General features: G+C 46.4%; 1 protein-coding gene and 1 long non-coding RNA gene across 2 annotated transcripts; both read right to left on the bottom strand.

Annotated features, from left to right (window-relative positions):
- Positions 1–225: 225 nt before the first annotated feature.
- Positions 226–13091, bottom strand: CIDEB (cell death inducing DFFA like effector b). Its single transcript, XM_032237172.1, has 5 exons — positions 12925–13091; positions 9423–9567; positions 8323–8472; positions 3325–3515; positions 226–1491 (listed from the first exon to the last, which is right to left on the bottom strand). The coding sequence occupies exons 1-5, from the start codon at positions 12963–12965 to the stop codon at positions 1353–1355; spliced, it is 666 nt and encodes a 221-aa protein (XP_032093063.1). The 5' UTR covers positions 12966–13091; the 3' UTR covers positions 226–1352.
- LOC116522317 lies at positions 11291–11669 on the bottom strand. Its single transcript, XR_004256964.1, has 2 exons — positions 11428–11669; positions 11291–11356 (listed from the first exon to the last, which is right to left on the bottom strand). It is a non-coding gene; the product is annotated as an uncharacterized LOC116522317 (long non-coding RNA).
- Positions 13092–13617: the final 526 nt, after the last annotated feature.

A 13617-nucleotide genomic window follows, 5' to 3' on the forward strand; every position in this document is an offset into this window, starting at 1 on the left:
CCAGACTGAAGAATTCTCACGGCTGGCTGGGGAATTCTGGGAGTTGAAGTCCGCAAGTCTTAAGCAGGAGGTTGGACTACGAGCCGTTATCGGCGGCTCAAATATTGACCAGCAGGAATTAAGAGGCAAAGTGTGGGGCTTGCAATACAGGTCGTCCTCAACTTACGACTGTAGTTTGTGACTGAACTTTGTTGCTAAGAAGGCGGTCTTTAAACAAGTCATACCTGATTTTACCACTTTTTAATTTTTGGCCCTTGTGGTTAAGGGAATTGCTGCCTTTAAATGAAGCATGCGGTCATTAAGCGAATCCAGTTTCCCCATTGTTGGAAGGTTGCAGCTGTGTGATTCCCAGAACATGGCACCCATCATAAATACACATACTCCCCGACTTGCGACAATTCACTTAGTGACCATCCGACGTTACAATGGCACTAAAAAAATGACATTTTTCACACTTACGCCATTGCAGCATTCGCATGGTCGTATAATTTACAGCTGACTCCTATTTATGACGGTTACAGTGTCCTGCAGTCACGTGACACTGATCCCCTTTTGCGACCTTCTGACCAGCAAAGTTGACGGGGAAAACCCAATTCACTTAACGACCAGGTTACCAATTTAACCACTGCGGTGATGCAAAAGCGGGGAAATGAGTCAAAACTCGCTTAACAAATTTGTTTAGTCCAAATGTTGGACTAAAACTGGGGTCGTAAATAGAGGACTACCTGTAAGTGCCGGTTGCCAAGCGATTTTGATTTTGAATGCCGCAGTCATAAATGCAAGACCCGTCATAAGTCAGAATTTTTTCCAGTGCTGTTGTAACCGGACACGAAATGAACCGTTGTGAGTTTCAACTTGTTCATTGAACTACTTGTCGAAGTATTAACTAGTCACTAAGCGAATGGTCGTAAGTCGAGGGACTATCTCTACTTCCTGCTTTGCCAGTTAAATGCAGGTAGACGGGTAGCTGAGCTGGAGGCTCTACGGCCCAACCTTTGCAAGCCAAAGATTGGGTCTTCAACGTGCTGATTAGCGCCTCCCGCTGCTGGATACGGGCCAGTAGGCCGGCTTTGTTAAGCCTGGTTCCCTCGCAAAGGCGGTTTATCGAGACCGTACAGCCAGGGATGATGGGTTTTGCAATCCGACAAAAAGCACATTTTCTGAGGAGATTCTGAAGCGCTTGTATTCTGCTCCAGCCTGGATCAACCTATGAATACTGGACAGAAAACTACAGATAGGAATGTCTATCCTTGGTTTAAATATCGGTTAAATCTGACTCCCAAATCAAGTGGATTCCCTCCAGATCAGTTCGAAGCTGGGAGGTTCTCGGGCCTTTTGCAGGGAAGGAGGCCTCAATATTGATAGTTGGTTATCTTGACTTGGGGTTGCCAGTTGTCCCCCGCGTCCAGGAGTCGGCGGATGTAGTTGGACGCCCCCAAAAGGACGTGCCCGATACCTTGCATGACGGCGGAAGCGACGCGCAGGATCTCCCTGAGGGAAAGAAAGAAAGAAGAATTTTTGTCAAAATAATTCACAAACATAGGCGGTATCAGTGGTGGATTACGGGCAGTATGGCCCGGTATGGACGTACCGGTGGTAGCCAGGAGCAGCGACCCTCGTATCGATACGGTGGCTCATTTGGCCCCCTCGCCTGCCCGCGTTCCGGCTAATAACGCGACCGGCTAATTGCACACCCGTGCACAGCATACGTCGCCTGCGCGACCTCCACTGAGCAGCTGGGTGTTGCAGGGCGGTGATATGTGCACGCACACGCAGCGCGCGTGCCCAACGAGGACGCCCGGTCCCGTACGCAGCGTATCGGTTGCGATGGGATCTGAAATCCACCACTGGGAGGTACTGTTAGTCTTCGAGTCACGGCCACAAGAGAACCTTACGTTTCTGCTGCTAAGTGGGACAACCTTAGGTATGAAAGCCGGTTAGGTGACTTTGGGTCAATCCCCTGGAGGTCGTGAGTTCTAGTCCTGCCGTAGGCATGAAAGCTGGCTGGGTGATTGGGCCAGCCCCTCTTTCGCAGCCCGACCTACCTCACAGGATTGTTGTGGGGGAAAATAGGAAGAGGGAGGAGTATAAGGAATATTTACAGCCTTAAGTTATTCATAAATGATAAGTGTTGTGACCCAGCAGGAGCCATTGGAGCTGCCGATGGACTCCGATAGCAAGGACCCCTATGAGTCTGCTATGGAAGATGTGGAGGACCCTGGGCAGGGTTCTGACTCAGAGCAGGGACCAGAGAGGCTGGTTGGCCACCAGGAGGCGCCTGATGCATGGAGCAGTGGGGACGATCAAAGGGAGTTTGTCCCTGAAGCCAGGCAACGGAGGGCAGAGAAACTGAGGCAGCAGTTACGGAGACAGACTCATAAGAGATAATCAAGCCCAGGTCGTTGTGGCTTGGCCCCTCCCAAGAGAGTATATAAGAAGAGACTTTGGGAGGAGTCTTTTTGCAGGACGCAACCGTTCATAGTAATCTGGAGAACTCCTTGTCTGGTCTGCCTTGTGTTCCCGTGTCTGTTGGAGTCTGGGTTGCTGCCAACGTCTTGCCAGTGAGTCGTGTCTGGGCTTTCAGCCAACAGGATTATAATTGCTATGAATAAAGAGTGGCAAACAGCTAACCCTGTTCCTGCGTTCATTACCGGACAGAGAGGGGCCAGAACAGATAAGGTAGGATAAAAGTCAAATTAAATAAACAAAACCAAACACAGGTAGTCCTCAACTTACGACAATTCATTTAGTGACCCTTCAAAGTTACCATGGCACTGAAAAAAGTGACTTACGACCATTTTTCACACTTGCGACTAATGCAGCATCCCTGTGGTCACACAATCAAAATTCAGACATTTGTCAACCGAATCATATTTATGATGGCTGAAGTGTCCCAGGGTCACGCGATCCCCTTTTGTGACCTTCAGGCAAGCCAGGTCCACAGGGGAGCCACATTCATTTAACAACCGTGCGACTCACTTAACAACTGCAGCGTTTCACTTAACAAATGTGGCAGGAAAGATTGTGAAATGGGGTCAAAGTCACTTGACTAATGTTTAAGTTAGCAAACATACGTTTTGGGCTCAGTTGTCGTAATGCGAGGACTACCTCAAATGGAAGCATTGGCTGGCGGTGGAGTCATTTATCCCTCTAATAACTGCAGTGAGTCTTAACGCCGATTTTCTCTTCTCTCACATTTCTGCGCAAAGATTTTTTCCCAATCTTTTATGTGAATTGGTGGAAAACGTTCCCCGGAAAACTCTTGGGCCATCCCCAAACCTGCCTCTGCATCTTCTCCCCGGGAGGGCAAGGAACCAGTCTCACCGCAAAACTTTCTTGGGTCCCAGGCACTTGAAGTCGCAACTCATCGAGTAGAGCCCATAGAAGGTGGCCGAGATGTTTAGGCTGCCGAAAAGGTCCCGGGGATTCAGCTTGTAAACGTCGAAGGTGATGCGGGCGATATCCTTGCTGTTTCGTGGCTTGTCTCCGCTCAGGCCGAACGACCGGCTGATGCTCTGGGAGGGGGAAACAGGTTGTATTACCTGCACGCTGCTTTGGTGCAGGGCAGGAGTGGCGCGGTGGCCTAGAGGTGGAGCTCTTGCCTCACAATCGGGAGGCTGTGGGTTCAATCCTAAGTAGAGGCAGATATTTCTCTCGGGCACACTGAGAATATATCTGACGAATATAACTCCGCATTGGCGACAGGGGAGGACATCTGGCCAGTAAACTCTCAGCTCCATTCAGTTGCCTAGAGTCCACACCCGCAAGGGATTATGGGGTTGTTAAAAGAAGATTGTGACTTGGTGCAATGTGGATGAGCTAAGTCCACCCCCAGCTGGCTGGGATCTCTGGGTCTCGATGTCCCAGGACATCTGGAAAGCACTGGTTTGGGAAGTAACAGTAGCTTTATCGCCAGGAGATGGTGAGTTCTAGTCCCACCCTAGGGACTAAATCAAAATCAGCCAGTCCCACCCTGGCTGATTTTGGGGCCAATCACTAGGAGATTGGGAAGTTCTAGTTCCACCAGGTATGAAACCCGACTGGCTGATTTTGGGGCCAATCACTAGGAGATTGGGAGTTCTAGTTCCACCAGGTATGAAAACTGACTGGCTGATTTGGGGGCCAATCACTAGCAGACTGGGAGTTCTAGTTCCACCGGGTATGAAAACCGACTGGCTGATTTTGGGGCCAATCACCAGGAGATTGGGAAGTTCTAGTTCCTCCAGGTATGAAAACTGACTGGTTGATTTTGGGGCCAATCACTAGGAGACTGGGAGTTCTAGTTCTACCAGGTATGAAAACCGACTGGCTGGTTTTGGGGCCAATCACTAGGAGATTGGGAAGTTCTAGTTCCACCAGGTATGAAAACCAACTGGCTGATTTTGGGGCCAATCACTAGGAGATTGGGAGTTCTAGTTCCACCAGGTATGAAAACTGACTGGCTGATTTGGGGGCCAATCACTAGGAGATTGGGAAGTTCTAGTTCCACCGGGTATGAAAACCGACTGGCTGATTTTGGGGCCAATCACTAGGAGACTGGGAGTTTTAGTTCCACCTTTGGTATGAAAACCGACTGGCTGATAAGGAAAGATTCTGGAAAAGATAAGTAACGAATTAGCGAATACCTAGAAGTAAACAAAGTAATAGACAAAAGCCAACGCGGGTTTGTCAAAAACAGATCATGTCAGACTAATCTTACTGCATTCTTTGACAAAGGGACAAAATTAGTGGACCAGAGGAATGCCGTCGATATAATTTACTTGGACTTCAGGAAGGCATTTGATAAGGTAGACCATAACCTACTACTAGATAAAGTAGAAGAATGTGGGTTGGACAGAATCACCACCAGATGGATTCGTAACTGGCTGACCAACCGCACTCAACATGTAGTCCTCAATGGAACTGTATCTACATGGAGGGAGGGATGCAGTGGAGGACCCCAAGGCTCTGTTTTAGGCCCAGTAGGACTCTTCAACATCTTCATCAATGATTTGGATGAGGGAATAAATGGGAAACTCATCAAATTTGCAGATGACACCAAGCTGGCAGGAATAGCCAACACTCCAGAAGACAGGCTTAAGATACAGAAGGATCTTGACAAACTCAAACATTGGGCACTATCTAACAAAATGAAATTCAGTGGTGAAAAGAGTCAGGTTCTACATTTAGGCAAGAAAAACGAAATGCACAGGTACAGTATAGGTGGTAACTTGCTCAATAGTAGCAATTGGGAGAGGGATCTTGGAGTCCTAATGGACAAGCATTTAAATAGGAGCCAGCCGTGGGCAGCAGCTGCCAAAAAAGCCAACACAGTTCTAGGCTGCATCAACAGAGGGATAGAATCAAGATCAGGTGAAGGGTTAATACCACTTTACAATCCCTTGGTAAGGCCACACTTGGAATACGGCATCCAGTTTTGGTCGCCACGATGTAGAAAAGATGTGGAGACTCTGGAAAGAGTGCAGAGAAAAGCAACAAAGAGGATTAGGGGACTGGAGGCTAAAATATATGAGGAACGGTTGCAGGAACTGGATATGTCTAGTTTAATAGAAAGAAGGACTAGGGGAGACATGATAGCAGTCTTCCAATATCTCAGGGGCTGCCACAAAGAAGAGGGAGTCAAACTATTCTCCAAGGCACCTGAGGGTAGAATAAGAAGCAATGGGTGGAAACTAATCAAGGAGAGAAGCAACTTAGAACTGAGGAGGAATTTCCTGACAGTTAATCAGTGGAACAGAAGTTGCCTCCAGAAGTTGTGAATGCCCCAACACTGGGAAGTCTTTAAAAAGATATTGCATAGCCATTTGTCAAGGTGGCGCAGTGGTTAAATGCAGCACTGCAGGCTGACTGCTAGATCAGCAGTTCAGCGGTTCAAATCTCACCGGCTCAGGGTTGACTCAGCCTTCCAGCCTTCCGAGGTGGGTAAAATGAGGACCCAGATTGTTGTTGGGGGCAATATGCTGACTCTGTAAACCGCTTAGAGAGGGCTGAAAGCCCTATGAAGCGGTATATAAAAATCTGCTATTGCTATTGTCTGGAACGGTATAGGGTTCCCTGCCTAGGCAGGGGGTTGGACTAGAAGACCTCCAAGGTCCCTTCCAACTCTGCTATCGTATTGTATTGTATTGATTGTGGGGCCAATCACTAGGAGACTGGAAATTCTAGTTCCACCCTAGGTGTTAAAACCGACTGGCTGATTTTGGGGCCAATCACCAGGAGATGGTGAGTTCTAATCTTGCCTTAGATACAAATGGCACCTGGGTGTCTGTCTGTCTGTCTGTTTCTCTCTCTCAGTCCAACCCACCTCACGGGATGGTTATTCTTGTGAGGGAAATAGAAGAATTAAGTATTTTTGCTGCCTTGTGTGACGGAGAAAGTAATAAAGGCAGGATCAAAATCTCATAGATGATTCAAACAAAGGAAATTTGAGATCCCAACGAGAAAAATGCACACCACACCAAAGCCACCCGAGAGAGGGTGTGTGTTTGTGTGAAGCCACAAAAGCCAAACCCCCAAACCGACGAATCCAATTTTAGCAGCTGCTTTGAGTGTGGTTTGGGGTTTGTTGAAAAAAAGGCACCAAAGGCATTTCCTGCAGCTTTATGTTCACCACAAGTGAACAACGGGGTGCTTGGCTGGCCAGAAAACCCAGATTTATGATGAAATTGGGGCAGAGATGGGTGTAGTTGGACACAATCCTCACCCAAGCTGATCTGGGATACCTCTAAAATTTATTTCTCACATTTGAGCCCTTTGGCAAAGGTGACAAACAAGAAACTTTGGTTTTGGAACGATTTTGCAATTATAGAAATGACCAAAAGCTTGTGAAATGGAAAACCAACAGCGGAAGCTGTGTTAATACAGCTGGAAGAGACCTTGGAGGTCTTCTAGTCCAACACCCAGGTGTCTCAAGACAGGAGACGGTACACCATTCTGGATAAATAAATGCCCAATCCGAGAGAGAGGGAGAGATATAATAGATAGATAGATGGATAATAGACAGATTAGACAGACAGACATAGATCATGATAGATAGATAGATAGATAGATAGATAGATAGATAGATAGATAGATAGATAGATAGATAGATAGATGATAGATAGATAGCCAGATAGATAGATAATGGATGGACGGATGGATAGAGATAGGATAGAGATAGACAGACACATAATAAATGGGTGGGTGGGTGGATGGATGGATGGATGGATGGATGGATAGACAGATACCAATAGATAGATGGATAGATAGATAGATGATAGATAGGTACAGATAGATAGATGGATAGATACCAATAGATAGATAGATAGATAGATATAGAGATAGCTAGGGATAGCTAGATGATAGATAGAGCTAGATGACACATAGATAGATACCGATATAGATAGATAGATAGATAGATAGATAGATAAATGTTAGATAGATAAATAGATAGATAGATAGATAGATAGATAAATGTTAGATAGATAGATAGATAGATAGATAGATATAGAGATAGATAGAGTTAGACAGAGCTAGATGATATATAGATAGATAGATACCGATAGATAGATAGGCAGACAGAGATAAATGACAGATAGATAGATAAATAGATGATAGATAGATGGATGGATAGATGGATGGATAGATAGATAGATGGATAGATAGATATAGAGATAGCTAGAGTTAGACAGAGCTAGATGATATATAGATAGATACCAATAGATAGACAGACAGAGATAGATGATAGATAGATAAATAGATGATAGATGGATGGATAGATGGAAGGATGGATAGACAGACAGACAGACAGAGATAGATACATAGATATAGATGATAGACAGAGATAGACAGACAGACATAAATAGATGATAGACAGAGATAGATAGACAGAGATAGATGATAAATAGATAGACAGAGATATAAGATAGGTAGATAGAGATAGACAGACAGACAGACAGACAGAGATAGATGATAGATAGATGATAGACAGAGAGATAGATAGAGAGATAGATGGATGGCTAGATAGACGGCTAGATAGATGGGTGGGTGGGTGGGTGGATGGATGGATGGATGGATATAGATAGATACATATAGATATAGATGATAGATAGAGACAGACAAACAGACAGAGAGATGAGAGAGAGAGTGAGAGAGAGAGAGAGAGAGAAGATACATAGATACATAGATACATAGATAGATACATAGATAGATAGATATAGGCTCATAGGGCTGGAAGGGACCTTGAAGGTCTTCAAGTCTAACCCCCAGGTGCCCAAGGCAGGAGACCTCCTATCACCCGAATGGCTATCCAGTCTTTACTCGACTGGATTGGACGGTGCTCACCCTGCCATGAGTCCACTTCTGTCCTTTCTCCAACACCATCAAGGCCGTGTTGTCTTCCAGGATTTGGAAAAAACTCTCCGTCTCCACCAGGGTCCCGTCTTCTTCCAGCACCAGGAAGACCATGCCGGAGATCAAGAGGGTCTCCCTGGCCTACAAAACAAGAAACCCACCAAGCTGAGGCCCGCAGGGCGAAGACACATCCTCTCCCCACCCTCCCTTAAACTTCTTCTTTGATGCGTTAAATATGCGCATCAAGATTTTATGCCCATTTCACAGATGGGGAAAAGAGAGGTCGATGTGGAAGGACCTGCTGCAAATTCAGAACCTGAGCTTCAAAGCAGTTGTGTGTGTATGTATGTGTATGTGTGTGTATGTAGGACATTTTCTGGGGGATAAAATAATGATAATAATTAACACAAACACATCTGTTCTGAACTAAGCTTCCCGAGAGCAGGAAGCAAACTCCCTGTGAATTCTGCTCCTTCACATCCAGCAAAGTCTTTCGAGGGAGGATTTATGGTCACAGACCTAATCTCGCTTGAGGAGCTGCCAGGCCGAGATCTGCACAACTTGGCAAGGAGTCTCAAGAGAGTCCCGAACCAATGAAACTAATGGTCTCCTGCAAGCTCCACTCCCCTGTCGCTTTTATTTCCTCTTTATTTCATTCATCGTCCACCTGTGGCCTTACTCCCAAGTCGACCCCTGTTCTTTAGCTGCTCCCTTTGTCTGGCAACTCACACTGGGAACAGGCTCCAGCTGTTTTTCTGCCTCACTGATGTTGGACTCCAAAGGCAGCTGATAACTGTCAGGCGGCCCTGGACCTCTCTCTGCCTCCGACACAGAGCCCTCATCTGAGCCTTCCCCAGACTCCAGGATTGGCCCAGGTTCCTCCCCAATCTCCTTACTCTCCGAATCGGTTGCCACAATCTACTGGTTGCTGGTGGGCCACAACAACATCTGACTACCTCCGGTCCTTGAGAAGGTACTCGCTAGATGGACCCAAACCCCAAATCCAGCATTTTGGAACCAAAATAATAATGATCAAGGCGTTAAAACAACAATACCCCCCCCCCCCCCAAATCCCAGGCAAATAGACGAACCTTGTTAAGTAAGTCTTCCAAAGTGCTCGCCATCAGTCCTTTGCGGGTGTGGCGCTTGTGATCGCACACGCGGAACGGCCGTTGGGGCGGAGGGCTCGGCGTCCAGACCCGGCGGGAGATTTCCGAGCCCGCATTGGAGACCGACCTGAGTTGACGGAGAATAACAGAATCACAGAGCTGGAAGGGGACCTTGGAGGTCTTCTAGTCCAACCCTTCCTCCCGCTCAGTCAGGAGACCCTCTACCGTTTCAGAGAGATGGTGGTCCAATCTCCTCTTAAAAATCTGCAGTGATGGAGCAGCCACAACTTGTAGTGGCAAGCTGTTCCGAGGGTTAATTGTTCTCCCTGTCAGGAAATTTCTCCTTAGTTCTAGGTTGCTTCTCTCCTTGATTAGTTTCCATCCGTTGCTTCTTCTCCTTCTTGGAGAATAGCTTGACTTCCTCTTCTTTGTGGCAGCCCCTCAAATATTGGAAGACTCCTATCCTGTCACCCCTAGCCCTTCTGCTTGTAAGATTTAACACATAACAGGATTGGAAGGGACCTTGGAGGTCTTCTAGTCCAACCCTGCTCAAGGAGGAGACCCTCAACCATTTCAGATAAGGGGTTGTCCAATCTCTTCTTAAAAACCTTCTATGTTGAAGCACTCACAACTTCTGAAATCCCACTGTTCAATTTTTCTCACTACGGGGAAATTTCTCCTCCGTTCTAGCTTAGATTTCTCCTTCATTAGTTTCCATCCATTGCTTCTTCTGCTTTGGAGAATAGTTTGACTCCCTCTTTTTTGTGGGCAGTCCCTCAAATATTGGAAGACTGCTATCATGTCACCCCAAATCCTTCTTTTCATCAGACTAGACATTCCCAGTTCCTGCAACCGTTCTTCGTATGTTTTATCCTCCAGTCCCCTAATCCTCTTTGTTGCTCTTCTCTGCGTGGCACGACAAAACCGCGGTCCACTAAAGCACGCCCGATTAAAGCGCGTCGCTGACGTCATCAGCAGCGCGACAACAACGACCGTGGAGAAAAAAGGCCGCTTTAAAAGGCGCTTTTAAAGCAAGCCGATTCACGTAAAGGTAAGGGTTAGGTTAAGGGTTAGGTTTAGGGTTATGTTAAGCGTTAGGGTTAGGTTTAGGGTTAGGTTAAGGGTTAGCATTAGGTTTAGGTTTAGGTTTAGGGTTAGGGTTAGGTTTAGGGTTAGGTTAAGGGTTAGGTTTAGGGTTAGGTTTAGGGTTAGGTTAAGGGTTAGGTTTAGGGTTAGGGTTAGGTTTGGGGGGGTTAGGTTTAGGTTTACGCGTTAATTTTAGCTTTACCACTCACAGCGTGCTTTTTTCATCGCGCTGTGATGACATCAGGTACGCGGTTTCGTCGAGTGCGCTTTAGTCGACCGCGGTTTTGTGGTGGAACCCTTCTCTGCACTCTTTCTAGAGTCTCCACATCTTTTTTTATAGCGTGGCGGCCAAAACTGGATGAAATATTCCAGTTCTATTCTATTCTAACGCGGTATTAACCTGTCACTTGACTTTGGGGTGTGGTGCGCCGGGGCATGTGCAGAGCGCCCAGCGGAAAACACGCCTTCCTCTTCTGCAGGGCCACTAAAAATGTCCTTCTGTAAGATTTGCCCGTCCCTGATTTCCGAGAGATTAGCCCCAATGGGCTCCCCAAATAGCCACAATTAATCAAGATTACATGGGCCTGTTTATTACAGCAGCAATCGTTCCTTAGCTGTGGAGGTTAGAGTCCAAACTCCAGATAGTTTTCTCCAGAAAGAAAGGGGGTGGTGGTGGTGGAGTAATGATGAAGTAGCAAGGGAGTCCATATCAATTGCACAAATGTATCCATGGAGCAGTGGTGCAGATGTGGGTTTTTTTTTTAAAAGCTTCTGAAGTGAGAAACAAGCCAGGATCTACCTTGCATTTTGTAAAATAAGCCAAGATTGGGCTGAATGTTGCAGCTATAGAGCTTGGCTTATTACAAACCAAAATTATTTTCTTTAAAAATGAAACTCTTACCTCAAAGGGTTACTTTGAGGTAAGATGGCGGCTTATAAATTTTATAAACAAACAAACAAATAAACAAACAAACCATTTAATCTGAAAAGGTGACTATCCATGTTTTTTTTTTTGACTTGGTACAATATTAATGTTTAGTTCCCTTCTTCTTCATTGTTGTTATAAATAATGAGTTTTTCAAGCTTGGCAAGGTTGGGAAATATTGTTCCAAAACTTTAAAGACTTTTGGACTTCAACTCCCAGAATTCCTCTGCCAGACAAGTTTGTCTGTCTGTTTCTGTCACTCTGTCTCTCTCTCTCTCTCTCTCTGTGTGTCTCTGTCTCTCTCTCTCTGTATCTTTCTGTCTGTCTCTGTCTCTGTCTCTCTGTGTCTTTCTGTCTGTCTCTGTCTGTCTGTCTGTCTCTCTCTGTCTCTGTCTCTCTCTGTGTCTCTGTCTGTCTCTGTCACTCTGTCTCTCTCTCTGTCTCTCTGTCTTTCTGTCTCTGTCTGTTTCTCTCTCTCTCTCTCTCTTTCTCTCTGTCTCTGTTTCTCTCTCTCTCTCTTTCTCTCTGTCTCTCTCTTTCTCTCTGTCTCTCTCTCTCTGTCTGTCTCTGTCACTCTGTCTCTCTCTCTGTACCTCTGTCTGTCTGTCTCTGTCTTTCTCTCTGTCTCTGTCTCTCTGTCTGTCTTTCTCTCTGTCTCTGTCTGTCTGTCTCTCTCTCTCTCTCTCTGTGTGTGTGTGTCTGTCTGTCTCTCTGTGTCTTTCTCTCTGTCTCTCTGTCTCTTTCTCTGTCTCTCTGTCTGTCTCTTTCTCTGTTTCTCTTTCTCTCTCTCTCTCTTTCTCTCTGTCTGTCTTTCTGTCTCTCTGTCTCTCTTTCTCTCTCTCTCTGTGTCTCTCTTTCTGTCTCTCTCTCTCTCTGTGCCTCTTTCTGTGTGTGTGTCTCTCTCTGTGTCTTTCTCTCTGTCTCTGTCTCTCTGTCTCTTGTCTCTCTGTCTGTCTCTGTCTTTCTGTCTCTGTCTCTTTCCCTCTCTGTCTCTCTGTCTTTCTCTCTGTCTGTCTCTCTCTTTCTCTCTGTCTCTCTGTCTCTGTCTTCTGGGTCGCTTGAACCCCAACCAGAGATCAAACAAACCAGGTTGTGTGTAAAACACCCTCTCCCCTAATCACAGTCCCTCAACCAGATGACCACGGACCAAGCTTCACCCCTGGTTGAACCTAGAAATCTTTGCAAATGACCAGAAGTTGGGTGAACCCACATAGTTTGCTGTGCCTTCCTTCATTTCCCACAAACAGGGATGGGATTCTCTCCCCCCCACACACTTCCTTGTCCCCCAGCATCCTTAAGTTGGCCGCCGTAACCTGCGTCAAGACGGACTCTGCGACAGCAGGCCCAACTAAACACAAAGTTAGGCTAGATGTTGAGAGCTAGCTGGAGAAACCAGGAATGACCAAGACTTGGGAAAGTCGAGATTTCCAACAACAACGTCTCCAGCCCTCCGTCCCCCCCCCCCGAACTTACTTCAACAAAGACGAGGGGGCCAAGGCATTGATAAGGTCCATGGTGCCCACGGCAGGGGCTGATGGGCTCCCAGCTCAAAGAGGTCCTTCCTTCCTGCTTCGTCACTGTTTTGTGTTGAGTTGCAAAAAGGACACGCAGTCCTGTTTGGTCTCTCTCTCTCTCTGGACTCTGAACTGAGATTTGTGGGCTGGAGCGAGTGTCTGTGTGTGTGTGTGTGTGTGTGTAAAGCATGGTGCAAATTCCAAAGTGAAGAACAGAACAGGCTATATTCTTGGATTGGATACTGTTTGTGTCCCAAGCAACTTGTTGTTCTGACCTAGAATTCCCCCCGCAAAAGCAGGAGGCAGAATCCTGGTCCTGAGAAAAACCCCTTTTATTAAAAGAATGTGAATTCCTCTCCTTCACCTTCAGCCAAGGCCTGGCAAACAGTCTTTCCAAGGAGTATTTATGACCACAGACCTTATCTAGCTTGGAAAGCTGCCATGTCAATATTTTCCAAATGCAGGGAAAGACTGGGCAGAGAGTCTCTCAGATTCAAGGACAGATCTTCACACTCTTGAAATGAATCTAATGACCGGTTGAACGAATTGTTTCCTGCAAACTCCACTCCCCTTTCGCTCCTCTTTTATGTCCTATGGGAGGGGCCATTCACCATCCACCTGCGGCCTTACTCCCAAGTCGACCCCTGTTCTT

Source organism: Thamnophis elegans, chromosome Z (assembly GCF_009769535.1).
Source record: "Thamnophis elegans isolate rThaEle1 chromosome Z, rThaEle1.pri, whole genome shotgun sequence".
Taxonomy (NCBI): Eukaryota; Metazoa; Chordata; class Lepidosauria; order Squamata; family Colubridae; genus Thamnophis; species Thamnophis elegans.